Here is a 19,973-nt window from a genome sequence, read left to right on the forward strand (position 1 = left end):
CTTCCAAAAAATGCATTTTCCCCAGGCATTAGAAGAGACATTACTGAAAAGTAAGATTACTGAAAGAGAAATTAATCCTGTGTCGCTCAAACCAGGACAACACCCCAGGCTTCCCCACGGAGCTCGGAGCGCTGTGTCAGCAGCAGTCTGAGGGCACACTCCGTGCCAGGGAGGGATGATGTGTTTACGGGGAGCACAAGGGTGTCATCAGCTGCTGGTACCAGTTTGAACCCCCGGCTGAGCACACACCTCCCAGGACCCCTTCGGCTGTCCCTCGCAGTGACACCCACTCACATACAGCTGTCCCCCCATACCAGCATCACGCAGGGGCTATCTCCCAACCTCAGCTCGCCGGGAAGGCCTTCCACTCAGCCCAGCAGCGCAGAGCTCGGCCATCGTGGGTCAGGAGCCCCAAATCAGGGCAGCGACAGCAGTTCTGAGGTTTGCGTTTCTGATGCCTAACCCCGCGGCCCTTCACAAGGGCCCGCAAACTCTTCCACGGAACCGCAGCTCTGGAAGCGCCCCTGGCTTAACCTGCTGAGAGGGGAGACGGCTGTGGCTTCCCGCCCTAAGGAAAAAACACCGCGAGGCCGATAAAACCCTTGACAAGCGGCTGCCACCCCGGTCCCAGCGCAGCACCACCCTCCGGCCGCGTACCCAAGAAGCCGCGATGCCGCCAAGGAGCCGGGCTGGGCTCCACGACCCCGGGACGCGGCGGCGGCGGTGGTGGTGGGGCCCGAGGGCGGCGTCAAGGCCTAGGCCCCCCCCCCCCCCCGCCGCCGCCGGGCCCGGCCGTCGCCCCCGCTCTCTCCCCTGTGCCCCGGCGGGAGGCAGTGCGCAGGCGCGCCCCCTACCGCGCGAGCCGCGCCGGGATCACGTGGTGCCCCCGCGGCCGGCGCGAGCCCGTCCCTGAGGCGGCGCCGGGGACGGGGACGGCTCCGGGCGATGGGGGCGGCGGCGGCGCTGGGCGCTCCTCCGCCTCCGCCGTGAGCGGCAGCAGCGGCAGCGGTAGGACTCAGCTATGCGGCGGGGGTAGGTCCGGGAGCCCGGCAGCGCCGTGCTGGGAGGGAGGCTCCGGGCGGTGAGCCGGGGACCGGGGACCGGGGGCCGGGGCGCGGGGCCTGGCCGGTGGCGGGGGAAGGCAGCCGGGCTGTGCGGGCCGGCGGCGTGTGGCGGCCGGACATACCCCTTCCCAGAGCAGGCAGGGGTGGGAGCCGGCGGCTGTCCCCGAGCCCCGCCGCCCTGGGGTGGCTGGGACGAGGGCGTCTGGGCAGGAGAAGCCGGGCTGAGTTTCCCCTTGGACTTCCATTAGGTTTGTTTGTTTTGCTGTTAATATTTTGCGTCCTTGGAGCTGAAAAACTCACGGGTCAGCCCGGTCTCGAGGCTCCGCCGGCGTGTGTTTGTGCATGCGGTTGTCTGGAAGTCAGGCAAGGGGACAGAATGAGGAGGTACCGTGTCCGCCAGCGACCCGCGGGCAAAAGGATGCGGTGGGGGATTGAGACAAATGGACGAGGGGGAATGGCTTCAAACTGGAAGAGGGGAGATTTAGAATAGATATTAGGAAGAATTGTTTTCACTGTGAGGGTGGTGAGCCCCTGGCGCAGGTTGCCCAGAGAAGCTGTGGCTGCCCCATCCCTGGGGGTGTTCAAGGCCGGGTTGGACGGGGCTTGGGGCAACCTGGGCTGGGGGGAGGTGGCCCTGCCCAGGGCAGGGGGGTGCAACTGGATGGTCTGTAAGGTCCCTTCCAACCCAAACTTTTCTGTGATTTTATAAATTGTTCATTACACTATAATAGAACAGAACATATGCTTTGCAAAAGCTTTTGAGAGCTGGTGGTGAGCGGGCTGTGGACCGATGCTGCTTCGTGGCGGTGCAGAACAGCAGCGCTCAGGCTTCTGTTCTGATGGGGGTGGAAAAGTCGGGTCCTCTTTGCAAGCCTGAGGGCAGGAGTTTAACCCGGAGAGACCCACAGGCTGTTTGCACGGGAAATAACCCTGTCAGATCAGCACTGCAGGAAACATGTGGGGCCCGCTGGAAAAAGTGCAGATCCTGCACATTTTTTTGCTTTTTCTACAGAATCCAACTTTAAAAGCTTGTGGAGTGTTGGGGTTTTTTTTTTGTATAAGTTTGCATTTCTTGTGTCGGTGTGGGACCTTTAGGATATGATATATTTTTACAGGAAAGATAGCCACCAGTGATAGCAAGAGGGTGTGAGTGTATGTGGTGGTCCTTTGGTCTCCATGGGGGATGTATTTCAAAGCCCCAGCGGGAGATGGGGGGCTTGGCTGGGCGGAAGCCACCGCAGCCAGCGCTTTCATGGGGATTCTGTTTGCACGGCCTGGAGAAAGTGCTATTCTGTCATAGAAGATGGGGTGATTTTTCAGGATAGGTTTTTAGGTCCCTTGGCATTACAGAGTGTGGGTGGGACTGTTTCATTCCTCTGTGTCTTCCAGTTTTCTTCCATAGCATGTGGAAATACACTGGAATACCTGTATCCCAAGACAAACAACTCTCATCTGAGAACTTGAGAGTCGTAAAGAAACAACGTTGGTTTTTTTTCTTCCTGTTATGTACGGGTTAGATTGGCTGTCTTAGTAGTTTGGTGGACTGTTGAAATGTCCCTTTTCCTTGCTGCTTTTTTTTTTTTTTTTTTTTCCCCTAGCTGCTTGGTTTTGAATCTAGCTTTTCCTCTATGCTCTGTTGGTTTTGTTTTTTTTTCGTTCTGCTCACAGAAGCTGGAGGTGCTTGGACTGGCTGGGCCCCTTCGGGTGTGTTTCCTCTCTAATGCATGAAAACCTGGAGAGATGTTCTCTGCAATTTACCCTGTCTAATCTCAAAAGTCCACAGCAGAGAGGGCTTCCACTATGCCACCTGAGGAATGGTTTAACTGTTGAACAGACCTCTCTGGCATGCTCTGTGGCAAATCCATCGCAGAGAACCTCCCCTCATCTCTGGGATTAATTGATCTCATTACATCCCCACGTTTGTGTAATGGATTTAATTCCTTCCTTTGGGTCATGCTTGTGCTCGATCTCTCCCCTCCCTTAGTGTTTGGACCTTTTGGAGACCGCTTCATCCTGTTAGCGATGTCACTGTTTAGGTAAGTGATCTGTGTTAGCTAATCTTGACCTTTCTAAACCATTTTATTTCTTCTGTAGGGTTCTGCCTTTCCTCTGATTAATCGAATGTGCCGACAGAGCAGCCTAACTGGACAGAGCAGGCAATACACACTCTGAACACCATGTAGTTCGCACTTCTGTGCTCTCTCACACTTCAAACTGTAGAAGCCTGCCGGTCTGGGAGTTCCCGTTGGTCATGGCTTGCTCAGTCAGGCGTATCCCTCCATGTTTGTGCATATTGCTTTTATCAAGCAGTCCCAGCATGCTGAATAGCTCAAGATGGATTATCTTTGCTTGGAGGCACTGTCTGTCCTTTTTCCTCTGGCCAAAACTAATGTTTATTTTCTTGCCCTTTCCCCAACGCGCCCTTTTATGTTATTTTCGACACTTCCAAATTTAGTACTATCACCAGGATGAGCCTCCTTTTCTAGATCTTCCCAGTAAATGTTCAGTAAAACCAGGTTAAGTCAGTGAGACACCAGTTTGTTTCTGTCCTTTCCTACCTTCTTAGCACTGCTGTGTGATTGTCCTTCTGGCACTTTTACTCATTCTTGCTCAACAGAGAGGTCAGAAAAATCTATGATACCAACTGCATGTCCTCCTCCCCCAGTTCTGTAGTCAAAATTCTGTCTAGTTGGCATGGCATGGCGATGATGTTGTGCTCTTCATCTTCTGATGGTTCAGGGAGTTTTCCATGTGTGCTTTTCCACATGCATTTCTGTGGTACCTGAGCTGAATTAGCTGGTAGCTGCTGCTTCTTTTCCTCTTTGGAAGATGACTCTGGACAACTGTTGCTGATGGACAACTTTGGGGGGCAGAAAGGGAGCAATTTGAGTAGCAAAGGTGGTAGCACCATGCTGTTGCCAGGTGGCATAGCCTAGGAGAAAAAGGCCTGTCAGTAGTTGGGCCTTATGGTTTGACTGCCTTTTGTGTTTGAGTGAGATGAAGGAGAACAAGGCTCTTTTGAGCTGTATATGGCTGAGGATGTAAGCCCAGTATGGGGCTGGAGTCAGAGCAAGGGTGAAGAGTGTGGCCTGGCTGGAATACAGGAGGTAGGGCAAATTCAGGAGAGGAAAACACAGATATTGGGAAAAGGGAAGAGAGAGAGTGAACCTAACAAAACAAGGGGATAGCTTCTCTGCAGGAGAAGGTAGTGGGCAAGAAGCAGTAGCCAGAAGGAGTGTGCGGGAGGAGGGATTGGTGCTGTGCATGGAAGAGGGCAGCACCGCAGCTCAGCCAAGGCTTGTGACCCACAGATAACTGGCAGCAGGTTAATCTGTAGCGCGTTGTGTGCTGAACATGATAGAAGGCTTCCACGTGTGCAAGGCTTGATTGCACTCCCGCTGACTTCAAATGGCAAGTGACCACATGAAGACAGTTCAATGCATGAAGAAGGGGTGATGCGTGTGCTCTAGGCAACACTACGATTGCGGTGTCCTATCATGCAGGCACCCAAGCCTACATTTTCCTCTCGTAAGACCCCAGCAGCTGCAAAGCCTACTAAACTCATCGGCCTCTTCCAGGGTCTGTGTTAATTTGTTGACAAAGTCCTACTGAGCACTGGGGAACAGTGTCCTGGGTGACTCTTCTGGTTTCTTCCTTCTAGTACATTTCTCCTTGCCAGCCACTGAAACTGAAAAATAGGACTTCACCTCAGCTTAATGGAAATACACTGGTTTAGGCAGCTCTGTGGAGAACTTTGGTGCGAAACCAGTGGGTTAAAAATAGATCCTTCCCCTCGGAAGCAGGGAGAGGAAGGCTGGGTTTGTAGTGGAGGGGATTAGGGTCTGTATGTTGCTAGGGAATGGGAAAGCTGTACTCGCTTTTTGTTGCTACTCTTCTTCAGTTGGGGAAGCAGTGTCTCTGAACTTGGGTCTATTGGGTGTATACTATACTAGAGTTTTAAACAGGCCAGCTGCAGTCTGTTTCTCTCGGAAAGCAGGCAAGAATGCGATTCCTGGAGCAGCTGTCTTTAATTCTCCTGCTTTATCCCGAGTTAATAGTATCTGGGACATGCTGATTGAGAAGGGTAAAACCAGGCGTTACTAATAGCATTGCTTTGCCTAGTAAGCTTTGTGTGTCCAGAATTATCTGTGAGGGAGTACTCACTGTTGAGAAACCAGCCCTTCTTAAAAGGAGTGCCGTCTGGGCCTCTCAAACTAGACTTGGTGCAATTCTTAAAGATCCTAGGGCAGGAGTAGAGATTTCCCCCAAAGTCTTTATTTTAGACTGTCATCTCTTCTGTTGCTGGTCTGGAAGCAATCCATGGCAAAAGGGTGAAACGATTCAATAGGGACGCAGTGCCTGCAATGCAGGGTAAAAGAACTGGCGGTGCTGGGCACAAAACAGGTCCTCTAAGCCGGTCCTGCCCTTTTCATACACCATCGCCCTCCCTGCCTCACTGCAGTGCCTGTGAGAAGCTAGAGGTAGAAGCGTTGCGAGTGTTAGAGGAAGACTGTGAATCGCCCCATATAAAGTTTCACTGTGCTGGTACCCCACAGCCAGGCCAATTTTGAGGAAGACAGCCAGAAGCAACCTGCTGTGGGACACTGGAAGACACTAATGCCATCCAAAGGCACCAAGGAGGAGCCGGAGACTGGATGCCAGGATGCTGGAGGTGGGGATGAGACCCAGTCCACCGAGCAGCTCAATGTGTCACGTCTACGCAGCTCTTCAGTGGAGATCCGGGAAAAGGGATCTGAGTTCCTGAAAGAAGAGCTGCACAAAGCACAAAAGGTAAGGCCTAGAGTTTGTGAGAACACCTGAGGATGGCGGCACAGATTTGAGCAGTGGGAGTTGTCCTAGAGCTGGTGCTGAGGGGAGCAGGGTCTGAATGTGGCTGTGCCACAGTCGGGAGCAGGCAGGAGAGAAGTGAGATTGAGCTGAAGTGACCATAAAGTGCTTTGCAGCGGGACATCAGTTGCTAGGCTGACCCAAAGCCTCCATGCCAACATCCAAATTAGTCCTGGAAACCTGCTGTAGAAAGAAGCTTGAGGCAGGTAGTGCTTACTATGGAGCCTCCTTGCTATTGGCAAGCGAGCAATTCCAGCCTGAAACACCTGCTACAGTTTGTGGAGAGATGGCTTTGGTGACACGGTGGGCGGGCATCAACACTACTGGGGCCAGCTATGAGCTCATGCATCCCTTTCAATTTCCTCAACAGGAGCTGAAGCTGAAGGACAAAGAATGTGAGAGATTGTCAAAAGTCAGAGAACAACTGGAGCAGGAACTAGAGGAGTTAACAGCTAGCCTATTTGAGGTACCACCCTCTTCCTTTTCTCGTCGTTTCTTAAGCTAAGCTTACATCCAACTCCTTTAAGCAGGCTTTCCCTGAACTTCCAGCCACGTCCTCCCACAGTTTCCTCCTTTCCCCTGTTGCTCTTTCCCATTTGGAGCAGAACTGGGTAGTGCTGCAGGCAGAACCTCAGAGCAGGGGCTTGTACCTGCTCCTGGGGAGCATTTGCATGCATTTCTTTCCCCTTCTAGCGGCTGTGGGGTGGCATAAAGAGCATGGTTGTTATGGGTCTGTGCATCTGGTAGCAAAAACAGATGTGGGGCTGCCTGTAGCTGATGCTAAGCGTTAGCTCCCTGTCCCTCTCCCGTGCCTGTTCTGTAGTCTGGACAGCAGCTGCTGTGTAATAGAGATGATTCGTGTCAGCCCTTGGGGTGGGAACAAGCTGGATGTCCTCATATACTCTGCTCCAGTGAGAGTTCAGAAGGCCTGTTGGTTGGTTTGTTTGTTTTTTTTTTTGTAATGTGGTTCTTGCCAAGCTCTATCCTGGCAAAATCCCATTTACCAGCAGCTCTGGTGTCTGGATCTGACTGGGCAGTGAGGAAAGCCAGAGCCCATCTGTACCTTTGAAACACAGGCTGATGCTGAGCGTGAGGGCCAAGAGAGCATCCCTCTCCTGGAGATTTAACTGCCTGGGCTCAGGGTGAATTTAGAGATAGTATAGCTGAGGGCTGTCCCCTTCCTTTGGTGGCCATCAACAGGCTGCTTCCAGACAGCGCTGTGGGGAGGCCCTAGCTGGACTCGCACAGCTCCCCTCTTCCTGTGGGAGATGCTTTTAAGCTAGGCTCTACCATTTGGCCCCCATCTGAACTACAGCTCCTGCTGTGTTGCAGAGCAGTGAGGGCTGGCCGCTCTGCAAGGGAAGTGGGAGCAAAGTGCAATAACAAGTCAGGCAAGAGCAGTGATCTCACCAGCAAGGAGCCAAGACGTGGAGCAGCAAGGCTGGATCAGGATCTGTGCCACAGACAGCAATTGGGGTCAGAAAACAGTCCAGTGATCAACCAGCGAGTCTGCAGTGACAACATAGGCCTGAGGTTAAGTCAGGAAGCCAAGGTAGTGAGTCTGAGTCAAGGTCAGAGTCACAGAGGTATTGGGCTGGGTGCAGACACAGCTGCAACACAGCTGTGATGTAGCACAGGTGGGTGCTAATGTTAAAGCCTCGGCTTTAAAGCAATTCCCAAGGGCAAGGAGGGGCAGGCCCTTGCTTCTGGCTTTCTTCACAGCAGCCCATATCAGTGAAGGAGGTGACCTTGGGACTCAGCCAGCTAAACTCTTTAATATCGCCAAGCACGCTTTTAGAAGGGAGATGCACTCTGGGCTCTGGCACTGAGAGCTTTGTCTGGGAAATTCTGGGGGCAGGCTCTTCACAGCTGACAGAGGAAAACCCTTGGATGTGGCAGTGATGTCTGTCCCCCTGCTTGCTTGCCCAGAGCATGCGATATGGCAGAGCTTCGGCCTGCCCTGGTGGTTTTATGAGTTGGGGCTGCAAACAGGCAGACTAAAATTCTCTCTGGTCCAGGAAGCGCACAAGATGGTGAGAGAAGCAAACACTAAACAGGCGGCGTCAGAGAAACAGCTGAGGGAGGCACGGGGGAAGGTGAGAACTGCACTCTCTGTGACTTGATCTCTGTGCTAGGTTGGTGCCACCCCTGCCCAGCCTGGCCGTGGTGCTGTTTGTTGGCTGGAGGAGAGTAAAGTGCCTGCAGCTCAGTCTCTCTGAGATACTGCGTTTACTCTGTTCCTACTCCAGCAGACACTGACTGAGGGGCGAAAAGGCATCCTTGCAGTCTGCTGCTGAGCCAGCTCTCCTTTGAGAAATGGATGCCAGAGGAACCACAGAGAAGTGATATGATGTTTAATTGCCACAGCTGTGGGGATGATTAGAGCAGGGATCTGGGGAATTGGAATTTCCTGACAAGGCTGCATCACAGGGCTGCTCAACTGGTTCCTTCTTGAGGAGAGAGACGCATTTCTTCTGGGTTATTTGGTCTAAAAAGAGCCTGGAGCAAAATGTGCTCAGACTGAGGAGCCAGAGGGATGGGTTCCTGAATAGCTGCTGTTTAGCCCTGGTTAAAATTCTGGGTGATGGTGGGCATTTGGGAGAATGGGGAGAAGGCTTTGTGACTGGGCTTGTAGCTGGTTCCCTGTGGCTTTAGTGTTTGGTGGGGTGCGGCAAGCTCGAGCTCAGCAGGTGCCAAAGGTGCTGTTGATTCTTGCCTTGTTTCCCCAGATCGACATGCTGCAAGCAGAGGTAACGGCCCTGAAGACGCTGGTGATCACATCCACACCTTCCTCTCCGAACCGGGAGCTGCACCCTCAGCTCCAGAGCCCTTCTAAAGCTGTCTTCAGGAAGGGCCATGGACGAAATAAGAGCACCAGCAGTGCAATGGTCTCAGCTGCCAGCCAGAATGTGACTCCAGAGCCAGTCAGTCATGAGTGCAAAGAGGTGAGTGAGGGCCATTCACTGCATCGGCCTTGGAGCCACTGCTGTCACTGTGCTCAAGGAGCTGTGCAGCTTCTGACTCTGGCTTCCTGGAGAGCTCTGTGGTTTCAGTGTTGGGAGAAGCAGTCTGTGCAGTAATCTGGCTTGTTCCCTAAATTTGTGCTGAGGTAGGCTCCGGAGGGTTTCCATTTGTGGAGATTTCCCCTTCTGGGAAGCACGTTCAAGGTTGCGTCAGGACAACTGCTAGAGGAAGCAGCTGAGGGATCCCTGGAGGGCATGGACAGATCCAGGAGTTACAGGTGCTGAGAGTGGATATGTCAGAAGTTGCTGAGCAGAAGCCAGTTGTTCAGCTGCATCTTGATAGATGAGTCCACTACCTGCTCTGGTGTGATTTGCTGTTGTTTCTTCTCTCTACCTAGTTTGGCTTGGACACCAGGACACCTCCATCAACTTGTAGTCTCTGTCCGTTGTTCTGTGTTCTTGGGCATGCCACGGTTCTTGCTCTCCTTTGCAGAGCATACATTTAATTAACTATGTTTCATTCTTTCCTCACTAGAAGGAACTAGGCAGAGAAGCATCGAAAGGATTTGTAAATTGTTTTCCAAACAAACCCTGTTTAATTCCCTTTGGTGATCCTTTGATAGTCCCTCATCTGCTGCGACCATGGGTGTAAGCAGGACCTTTTTGCCTGGGAACTTTCCACTAGCCAGATGTGTACACAGCTGTCCTGGGGAGCAAAAAGGAGGCAGCTTATGGCACTTAGTCAGGAAGAATGAAAGTGAGTGAGAACGTGGTGGGGGAATCTCTCTCCCTAGTGATTTTTTTGGGAGCTGCGGCCTCTGTCGTGAAGAATTATTGAGGGAACATGGTCACTTGGCTTGTGTGAGAATGTGTGCAGAAGGGCCATTTGTGAAATTAATACTCTCACCAAACAGGACTGTGCTGGCAACACTGGTAACCTCTGCTTTTGGCAGTGGATTCAGTGAATGTTCCTTGTCAGCTTCTGCGTAGTGCTCTTGTTGCTAGAGTTTGGATGAAATGCTTCAGGCAACATTGGCAATAGCCATTGTCCCGAGACTGCAGTAGCAAGGAGAGACGAAGATCTTTAACTCTGTTCACAGGCAGGGAGGAACAAAGGCTACGTCAGAAAGAAAGGCAAAGGAAAAAATCAGTTCAGTAACTGTGGAGGCCTGATGCACTGGTTTCTCTTGGTCAAGCAGGGAACAGTCCAGATGTGCTGGAAGTTGGGGTCAAATGCAGTCAGCTAGAAGCTGCTCTGAGGGCCAGGAAGAAAAAGTTTTTAATCTTTTTAAGGTCCTGTGACTTCTCCCAATGCTAAACATTCCTCCTTTCGGAACAGAGGAGCTCCAAACTGAGAGCCCAGTTTGGTGAACCACTGACTACCCTGTAGAAGTTGCCCTCTGCCTACAGTAAGCAGAGATAACTTTTGCCTACTGGTAGTTCATTTTTCTGCTCTTGGCTCAACCTTGGTAAAGCTCATGTTGACAAACTTTAGAGAAATGCTAGCTCTTGTGACTTGCTTGTTAAAGATTTGGGCCTGTCATTTCTTTGTCTAGGTAACTTCCACATGGTGCATGTGTCCTGGGGCTTAAAATCCCAAAGTGACTAATAATTTTATATCTCAAGCGTGGGGTGTTTTTTTGGTAACTTGTTCATTTCCGTCTCTCAAATTCCTTAGTGGCCTGTGAGAGGTGATAAAAGGGAACCTGGAATTCGGAGTGTTGGTGGTTGGTGCTCTATGGAAAAAATGTGCCCCATCTTAAATTGAGCCTAAAAATGGCAGAATTTTTGTTCCCTTTTTGTACCTCAAGCTGAAGTCAAAAGGTTGTGGCTTGTGGCCCTGTGATGTCTTGAGCAGCACACTTCATTCCCTGGAAGGGAAGACTTGAGCCTTTCTTCATATCTTCTGTTTTGTCTCAGGTTTTTTACCTCCTTTTCTTGCCTGTCTCTCTAAACCTTTTCCTTCACTGTCTGTCTCTCCCTCTGTCCTCAAAGTCTGGGTTACCCGCTCTCCTCTCTCTGCTCCTTTGTATCCTCCCTGGGAAGGCTATCCACATCACCTATGAACCAGGCTGGCAGGCGTTGGGGGCAGATGCTTCCTCATCCTTGCGGCAGGTAACCTTTCTGGACAGCACTGGGGAGGGGTGGTACCCATCTGCCTCTCGCACTTCCAGCCTTTCAGTTCTAGCTTCCTTTTATGCTAACCTCCATTTTTATTTTTTTGTTGGCTTGGGTTTTTTCTCAATTTGTTTTTGCATCTTGTGGCTCTGAAGCTGTCTCCTGGTAGCAAGTGAGCAGTATCCATAGCATACAGTGAGTGTGCTAGAACCCAGGCCTTTTTCAGCTTTGTTCACTCATGTTCTTTGTCTTGCTCAGCAGGGTTTCTTTAGTTTTGTTTTTCCTTTCAGCAGCTTTAACAGGATTTGCTGGCCTTTTAAGGAGGTGCCCTGTCAGCCAGGTTGGTGGTTTGGCTAATGATCCATCTGGGGTTTAAATGCCCAGAGAATCTCCAAGACTGAAGTGTTTTCAACCAGAGAGAGATGGAGGGAGTGACCTTCCTGCTGGCTCAGGGGATGGGAGCAAGCTCTGTCCTGGGTCCCTTGCTGCTGAGGAGTGATAATGCTTGCGGGCCCACCTGTAAAAGGCCATGAGCAGACATTAAAATGGGGAAAGCTATTCCTACTTTTTGAGTTTGCTTTGAGAGACTTCCTTTCCTACACTCAGCTTGCCTCTGCAAGCCTGTGGGGCTGTCCAGTGTTCCCATTACTTCTGCGACTCCCCAAACACCAGAGTTCTGGGCTTGGAGTGGTCTTTAAAGGGCTGGCAGACCCCGTGAGCTCATACTTTGGCTCACTGAATGTAGTCCTGCTGATGGCTGTTTATTAATAGCTTTTTCCACTACATTGTTTTCTGTAGCACTCCCTTCCTTACAGAAGGGCTCTGCCTCCTGGGTGCCATTGCCACTGTGCTTTGCCATTCAGCTGCTCTCTCATTCCTGACGTGGGCCGAGTGGGCGCTTGGTGTGTTTGGTGGTTGTGTGGTGGCTTTCCTGCAGCAGAGATGCTGCCCTGTCTTGGAGGAAGATGGGATAGAGAGGTGCCTGCAGGTTTCTGGCAGAGGAAGCCCAGTATGGTTGTGACGGTCTGGCACAGAATAGCTGATGGGTGGGAAATGAAAGGTTCTTGGAGCAAGCCATCTTCCCTCAGACACTTCTGAGCCTTTGTAGATGCCAAAGCAGATGTTTCGGAGTTAGGTTACCTGCATGGTAACAGATACCTTCTGATATGATATCTCTCCCTCCACCCACCTTCGCTCTTCCCTCTCCTCTTGGACACTTGCTGCAGGTCGACTCCATTTTATTTGCTGAGTTCCAGGCCTGGAAGGAATCTCCAACTTTGGATAGATCCTGCTCCTTCCTGGACAGAATTTATCGAGAAGATGTAGGACCTTGTCTGGACTTCACTAAGCAGGAGGTGAGTGCTGGAAAAGGAGGACAAAAACCGCACACTCTGGCAGCACCAAAGTTTCACCTTTGTGGAAGTGACCTTTGCACATTCTATCTGTACTCATTTCTCTTTGCTGCAGCTGTCGGAGCTGGTGCGAGTGGCTGTGGAGCAGAATACACTCACCATTGAGCCGATTGCTTCCCACACACTGCCTGTGGTGAAGGTGTCAACAGAAGAGTGCGGCGGGCCGAAGTAAGGAACCATGCTTATGCTTTCTTGTCCTCTCCTTTCTATTGGTCTTTTTGTACCATCTAGTGGAGTTTGGCTCAGTCAGTGGAGTTGAACAGTTCAAAGGACTCAGCTGAGTGTTCTCCTAGACTATGACCATTGGTAGTTCAGCTCAACTCTTTACATGAGAAGGGGAATTAGCTCAGCTCAGCTGATGTACTGTAGTTGACTCTTTTGGAGGATAATCTAGTGATGTGTTAGTGTCCTTTGCTTGGAAGAGGTTTGTTGTGTTTTTTTTCCCCTTAAGGCAGCAACTTGTTTAATGTTCTCTGAAGGTGTGTTTGTGCATAACCTAGGGTGAAAGGATTAAGTCAGAGCTGCGTTATCTCATGTTCTTGTGAGGTTTGAGCTCACCTTGCGCTCCTGACCTTGCTGGTGCACCAGGTGAGTTTGAGCCTAGGTCGGAAGAGATCTCCTCTTGTTGCATATCATCTTTCCCACCTGATGCTGTCGCCTTACCATCAGAATTGAGGCTATGGCTGCTCCAGAGCTTGTGTGACTGTATCTGATGTGACAGATGACTTGAGATTGCCTCAAAGAAGAGGAGCACTGGCAGGAGTGACATGATATTCCAGATGAAGATAGGGGATTTTATTAATTTATTGAATTTAAGCTCAGTCAGGGCTCTCTCTCTTTGTTCTTCCCTCCTTGACCTTCAAGCAGAGCACCTTCTAATCAAAGGTATTCCTGTAACAGTAAACGTTGCTCACATGCAGGTTTCCTACCACTCTCTTCTGCATTTTCTGTCATCTCTAGGCAAATTGTTCCGTGACTATGTGTCAGGCCTGGCCTGACACAAAGAACAACCCATCCTGTGTTTATTCTTACCGGTTTCCTTTTGATTTTTTTTTTTTTTTTTTTTTGTGTCTTCACAGTGGGTTCCGGTCACAAATTGTAACGTAAGTGAAGTATTTATTTTTTAGTCAGTGATGAAAGATCTCTAATCCATTAACAAGCTACTAACTTAGTGCAATTTAGCGGCTTTGAGGCTAGAGCTGAACTAAGCTAACTTTTTAACCCTGTTTAATTTCCACCCAGACAGAATGGTAAGGAATCTTGCTATTTGTAATAAAGGACCCCAAAGGAATTTGTTCCCCTTTGCTTCCCAGATGCAAACTACTGATTTTTATGGCAACTTTGGACATGCTGTGGACCTGAAAGGAGAAAGCTGGGATCCCTGCCCAAGCCGGAACCTACCAGACCTACTTGTCTGTACGCTGCTGTACGGTCCTCAGTGCAACAGTTTGAGGAGTCTTGACAGGCAGGGACTGAGTTGGCCACTATGTGACATTGCCTATATAGCATCAGAGCAAAATGCTGGCCAGGAGGGAGGTGCTGAGGACAACTGGCTTTCATGATGGCATGTCTGGCAAAGTGCCCTGAGGTGTCTAGAGTGCTGAAGGGCAGGTGTCCAAATGCTGTGGTTTAGGTTACTTCTAGCTCCAATTGTGATAGCTGGGGTTACACCAAGTGGTATCAGCCAAGACAAGAGTGACCAGTAGGAGTCTTTTTTTTTTTTTTTTTTTTTTTTCCCCCAGTGCGCTGCAATGCTCAAATTTAGGACCTCTTAAAGGTATCTCGTTTACAAAGCTATTGGTCATCCTGCACCTTCTTGAGGATTTGATCCCTGTAAGTTGTGTTAATATTTGGGCAATGATTACTTCTCATCGTATCTGAACACTTACTTGCTTCCACCCTTAGCTAATATTTGCCTTGATAGCAGTGGAAAGGAAGCACAGAGACATGCTCAGAAGCTCTCTGAAACATCTGCTCCCATGCGTTGTCATCTTCTGTGGCCCACAGAGCAAATTTTTGCAACTGGGGAGTGATGTCTCTCTTCCCACCACACAGGCACTAAGTCTCCAGGGAACGTGGTGATGACTATGCAGCAGAAAACTCTGCTTTACTGCTTTGAGTGGTGATGAAGGAAGGGCAACTGGCTGGTGCTGGGAACCATTCATCTTCCAAATAATGGAAGGAAATAGCAAGAAAATAGAGGCGTGCTGTACCCCTGCTGACTGTGTCTTTTGGTGGTCTCCCTGGGAGCTGAGCTGTCTTGAAAAGACTATTTTCTTCACTTGGTGTGAAATCTCTAAGAATTGTGAAGCCAAGCTTCTTCCCTGTCTGCACAAGAAGAGATTGGCTTGATCTTAGGAACTGCAAGCCGTATCTGAAGCCCCCTGAAGTCAGTACAAAGTCACTCCATGTGGCTTCACTTAGAGTAGCTTCAAATCAGACCCAAATTAATTAATGGGAGCCTAGCATAAAGGCTGCAGCGTGGCTTGTTTTGAGTTCTCAACGTGAGCGAATTCTGCTCGAACGCTGGATTTACCTGTTTTGAGACCAGGTTTGGTCCCCAGTCAGGGTGTTTGCATCGCATCGGGAAAGCTGATACACCTGGGCAGAACTCCTTCAGCAAAAGCATTGCCTGGAACATGGAGGAGATGTGCAGAGACCAGATGACATTTGTTATACTCTGCTCCAGCCTCACCTCTTTAATATTTTGTGGGGTTTGGTCTTGAGCTGTCTGCCAGGGAAAGGGTACAGCCTTGGTTTGCTTGGGCATGGAATAATTAATGGTTCCAATTATTTAGCCTAAGGTCTCCTAAACTTGTCGTTTATGGTATCTTTCAAAGAGCAAAAGGCTCATAGCAGCTGAGGTTTTTCTCTTCATGCTGAACTGACAGAGCATCTACCTTCTGAGCTCCTACTTCCACCTCTTGGGGATAGCCTTGAGGTTGTTGAATTGCTGTGCTCTGCTGTGCTACTAGATTGCTGAAGTGTTTTTTAATTTGTCTGCAGGAAATGTGCTCTGAGTGGCCTCGCCAGGACCTGCAAGCACCGCATCATGCTGGGGGATTCTGGGAATTACTACTACATTTCACCGTCCTGCAGGGCCAGGGTGAGTATTCCACCTTCCCAGCGTGCCTCGACCTTCCAAAATTGCTCCAAGCCCTGCGATGGAGGAGCTCTTGGGTCAGTCCTCAGAATGACAGAGACCTGTGGGGCTTGAGTTTGTTCCTGAGGTCGAGCTGGCTCTTACTCGATGAGTAGGGTGCACGTCTCCAGCCCTGCCTCTGCCCTGTGTTCCTTCAGGCAACCTGTCTTCAGTGTGTTCACTTTCCGTGGTTTGATTCAGTACAGGGCTTTGATTGTTTTGCTTTATTATTATTTTTTAATTCTCCTTTGTAAAACACAGTAATTTTCTGCTCCTTAAATGCTGGCTCTTGTTACTGTTCCGGTACAGATCAGTGACTCAAATGGTTACAAGAACAAGATGTCCTTTCTTTGGAGGGAAGGGAGAAGGTGAATGATTTGTTAATGTTGCTGTTGGGGCCCTGCTACAACAGAGCATTTTAGAAGTTTATGCTTTCCTGAGTTGCATATCAGAAGAGCTGATCCTGCAACATGTGACTCTTTCTGAAGGGGAAAAAAGCTGATTTCATGCGTAGACTTAAGTTCACCAATTTTTGTCACTTGCACCGAAGTACTCTGTGTCGTGAACACCTTTACCTCCCTGCACACACACTTTCTGCACAAAACTTGAACTCCAAAGATTTTTCATTCAGTTGTGGAACAGGGCTCTTTGAAGGAAGATCACAGACTTTGCTGCCACATTAAGTAGTGATTACTTAAGTCTCAAAGCTGCGGTAGATTGGAGTTCTTCCCCAGTGTGTCTCATGGATAGTGTAGTATCTTGGGATGGGATTGCAGATGCCCAGATGTTTGTTTTTTTTTTTTTATCTGGTGGTACGTGGTATTATTTCTCAGGTGCTGAACATTAAGAGCTCTCCTGCTGGGTGCTGCGCAAGCCTCTTGACAGGCAAAGCAGTTCCGTAGCTGACTTTTTTCTTTTTTTTTTTTTTTCTTTTCCTCTCTCCTTCAGATCACAGCGGTGTGCAACTTTTTCACATACATTCGCTATATCCAGCAGGGCTTGGTGAGGCAGGACGGTAAGAGGGGATGGGAGCTGCCTGCAGTGGGGATGCCTTCTGTGGGCCATTGGAGGAATTAGGAAGTTCTATTCAGTGTGACAGGAATGGGGCCAGCTTGGGGTACCCTGAACTCCCCGTGTCTTTGAGAAACAGTTAAATGACAAAAGAAAGGGGGTGAGTGGGAGGGTTAGATGCCCCTATTCCTTGCTCATCAGCTTGTTGGAAGCTTTTCCCTGGACCTGGTTAGGGGTGACCTGATGGGCCTGGCCTGCTGGACCCTCCAGCATGTCTGCTTCCCTCGCTTTGGGGATGAACGTGGCTGGGCTGCATTGAGAGCACAGCATAACATGAGTTGGTGTCCACCTGTGCCTTGCTTGCTGATTTTTGGTGTGTTTTTTTTCCTTCTCTTCCCCACACCTGTTTTGCTTTGCAGTGGAGCTAATGTACTGGGAGGTCATGCGGCTCCGGAGGGAGATGTCCCTGGCCAAACTTGGGTTTTATCCCAGTGAAATGTAAGCAGAAGCCTGAGCATGGAAGGAGACTGCTGTTGCAGGAACGGCTTGTCAAACGCAGTCTGACAAACAGATGAATGCAGTGCCTCTCCTGCAATGGGCCTTACTCCCTCCCTCCCCTCCCTCTGCCTGAAGCTGATCAAGGAGCAAGAAGCACAAGTTCCACCTTCAGCTGTCCCACTTTTCCAACTGTGACTGGAATGCAGCTGCCAAGCTACCCCCTCAGAGCTGGGCTGGCCCTGGCTGCTTTGGGGTGGCCGTCTACAGACTGTCCTCTATGGAGTCTCCTATATGCAGTGTATATCCATTTTTTTAAAAAAAATCTTTTGGTTTTATATGCAGTCTGCTTTGGCATAGTCTGAGGCCAGTCCTGCGCATTGCAGGAGTCCTGGACCTTCTTTGTAAGCAAGTCTTTCAGGACAGATGCTGGTTGTCTGTCCATCTGTTCCACTCATTTTTTTGGTGCTGTGCCCAGCTGTACACCTAGGTCCTGCTGACCACTTACTCCCCTAAACGCCAGCAGCAAACAATAATCTTATGGAGAGCCATGAACAGCCTGTTTCCAAGTACTTCCTTGCTCCTTCTAAAAGAGCCTGCAAGAGAAGCTTTCTGCCAGCTGAATCACAAAGAGGGATTTGTTTCTGTTTTTAGCTTGCGATTTGGCACTGGGTAATGCAGGCTGGGGGAACAGCCGGAGCAGAGGCCGGAGCGGTGCACCTGGGGCCTTCGGCAGAAGAAAGCAAGTGGAGAAATTGTGTAACTCACAGCTGGCCCCAGCTTGGCTGCAATCTGCAGGATGTTTCCTCCTGGTCTAGAGAATCTGCTGCTGTTGTCACAGGCAGATGTGGACCTTGATGGGCAGTACCCTGTGACAGTCCTTGGTGTGGAAGTCACCCGTGGTGCTCTTAGGTACAAACCTCACCCACAAACATGCCTTTGAGCTGTTCCTGCTCGGAGGGAGCTTTGGCAGGACTGTTCCCACTGTTTAGATAGAAACCGTGGTCCCAGGCTGGATTTTTTTGTCTCCAGAAGCAGCATGCCCAGGCTGGGCACAGTCTTGAGGCCCCGGGATTTCCTCCCCAGTATTACATCAGACCTAGAGATGCACGTCCACTGGGAAACCCAGCTTCTCCTGGACTGCCATCCCCAGTAAGGAAATCTGAGGCATCTTTCTGTGCATGTGTGTGGGATGCGGCCAAAGTTCCTGTACACTTCAAAATGTGCTGGGAAGGATGTGCCTAAAGCTGTTGGAATGTGGAGGCCCACTATAGCTTGAGCTCAGGCCCAGGCTTGTTTGTACAGAACTGCAAAAGCCATGACAGTGTTATGTAGCAAATTTAGCCTTTTTTTTCAGTGACTGTGGAATCAGCTCAGCCACCACCCACCTTGGGGTTTGCATCTCATGTGGCATTTCTGCGCTCTCGACTGGCACATCACCCTGTCTCTCTGCCATCATGGGAACTCCCATCTTAGCAAGCTGGTGCCCAGAACCAGATCACCATCCTCAGCCCCATGAAGCTTCATCCCCTCCCGGGAGATGCTGCAGCAGGAACTCTGTATCATCAGTGGAAGAAAACTCACTGAGCTGCTGTGTTTTTGTCCAGGGGAGGGACAGGGAAGGCAAAAGTTTGGGTTGGAACTTAATACAAGGACAGCTTTGCAGCAGATCTGAGAAAACCTTCCTGTAGAAGACCCCCGTGAGCATAAGCTTTCCTGTCACTGAGCACACTCACGGCGTGCTGCCGAGTTGCTCCTCAGGGGACTCCTTTCCTTATAGCTTTACTGGCATAGGGTATTGTTTGCCGGGGGTTAGTAGCTCTGTGAAACATGAGTTGTCGTCCCCAGAGCTGAGAGAGCACGTTCCTAACAGTGTGTACTACCTTTGAATCCTGCTCCTTCAGCTCCGAAAGGGCTGACCCGCAGGTCCGAGTTGGTAACACCCCAGTTCTGCTTTTGCTTCCCACAGCTGAGTGCCCCAGCTCGTGCCGCTCACCCTGGCTAGATGAGCGTGTACATCTGCTACTCTTCACCAAAGGAATATGTTTCAAATGAAGAAAAACCTGGAAAATACATCTTTGGTTAAGAGTCTGGGTGGGTCTTGAGCTAGTGATAAACCTGCGTCTCTTTGGTGTCTGCAGACTTGTGGCAATTTGACATCTGCTTTGTCAGAGGAGAAAATAGAAATGTCTGTCCGCAGCTGCAGATTTCAGCTCAGGTAAATTCTATCCCTGGCAGTTTCTCCTTGTATCTGTTCCCCCCTGACCTTTTGATCTCTTCTAGTCATCCTGTGCCATTAGCTGCTACATTGCACAACAGACGTGGCTGCACTGCAGCACTGGGAATGAGATGATCTCTCTGTGTAGGAGATGTTTTGGTTCGTGGGATATTTTTTTGCCTTCCCCCAGTGTCACTTTGTAAAGCACTTTGAGATGAAAGGAATTTGAGAAATGCATTGTATAAGGTTGTCTTACATTGAAAACGAAGCAGAGAGAACAATTTGTAAATGAATATGAAGTCACTCCGTTAACAGCGGGATGGTTGCACCCTGCTCTTTATTAAAGGAAAATAAACATTTGCTATTAACCTCTTTAAAGGTCTGATTGCAGTTCTGGGGTTGGTTTGGTTGGGGCGTGTGTGCTCAGTGGCCAAGAGAAAAATCAAATTTGGCTGGTGGTGTGCTCTGGGCTTCTTTTGCCACCGTGTGTCCTAAGGGACTGGGGGTTTAATGCTCTTCTTCGTCAGTCCACCCCTCCTGTAGCTGGCTGCCCCAGGACTTCACCAGGGGACAAAGGGACAGTGTTTTGATAGCAAACAGAGTTTTATTGCAGGTATTTCTTGTGATGAGGCAGGTCTGTGTGGTTCTTGCTGAGGAAGGCTGAGGTCTCTTCCAGCTCAGCTGTGATCTGGTTCAGTTTAC

General features: G+C 50.1%; 1 protein-coding gene across 2 annotated transcripts; it reads left to right on the forward strand.

The window, feature by feature from the left end:
- The first annotated feature begins 897 nt into the window (after nt 1–897).
- On the forward strand, nt 898–19,635 carry RAB3IL1 (RAB3A interacting protein like 1). 2 transcript variants are annotated; one of them, XM_082485935.1, is made up of 12 exons: nt 965–1,032; nt 3,049–3,100; nt 5,621–5,855; nt 6,283–6,378; nt 7,931–8,008; nt 8,642–8,857; nt 12,220–12,348; nt 12,461–12,573; nt 13,485–13,508; nt 15,412–15,511; nt 16,496–16,562; nt 16,978–19,635. In XM_082485935.1, the coding sequence occupies exons 2-12, from the start codon at nt 3,087–3,089 to the stop codon at nt 17,058–17,060; spliced, it is 1,155 nt and encodes a 384-aa protein (XP_082342061.1). In that variant the 5' UTR covers nt 965–1,032; nt 3,049–3,086; the 3' UTR covers nt 17,061–19,635. The 2 variants fall into 2 exon arrangements, with proteins under 2 accessions (XP_082342062.1, XP_082342061.1); XM_082485936.1 differs by lacking the exon at nt 3,049–3,100 and having other exon boundaries at nt 898–1,032.
- Nucleotides 19,636–19,973: the final 338 nt, after the last annotated feature.

This window comes from Vanellus vanellus (assembly GCF_965231255.1).
Source record: "Vanellus vanellus genome assembly, chromosome: 6".
NCBI classification, from domain to species: domain Eukaryota; kingdom Metazoa; phylum Chordata; class Aves; order Charadriiformes; family Charadriidae; genus Vanellus; species Vanellus vanellus.

Bases quoted from the DNA above. Each gene is read 5' to 3' on its own strand.
- RAB3IL1 (XM_082485935.1), top strand. The intron at 5,856-6,282 runs GTAAGGCCTAGA...TTTCCTCAACAG, and splicing joins AGCTGCACAAAGCACAAAAG to GAGCTGAAGCTGAAGGACAA. The intron at 12,574-13,484 runs GTAAGGAACCAT...GTGTCTTCACAG, and splicing joins GAAGAGTGCGGCGGGCCGAA to TGGGTTCCGGTCACAAATTG.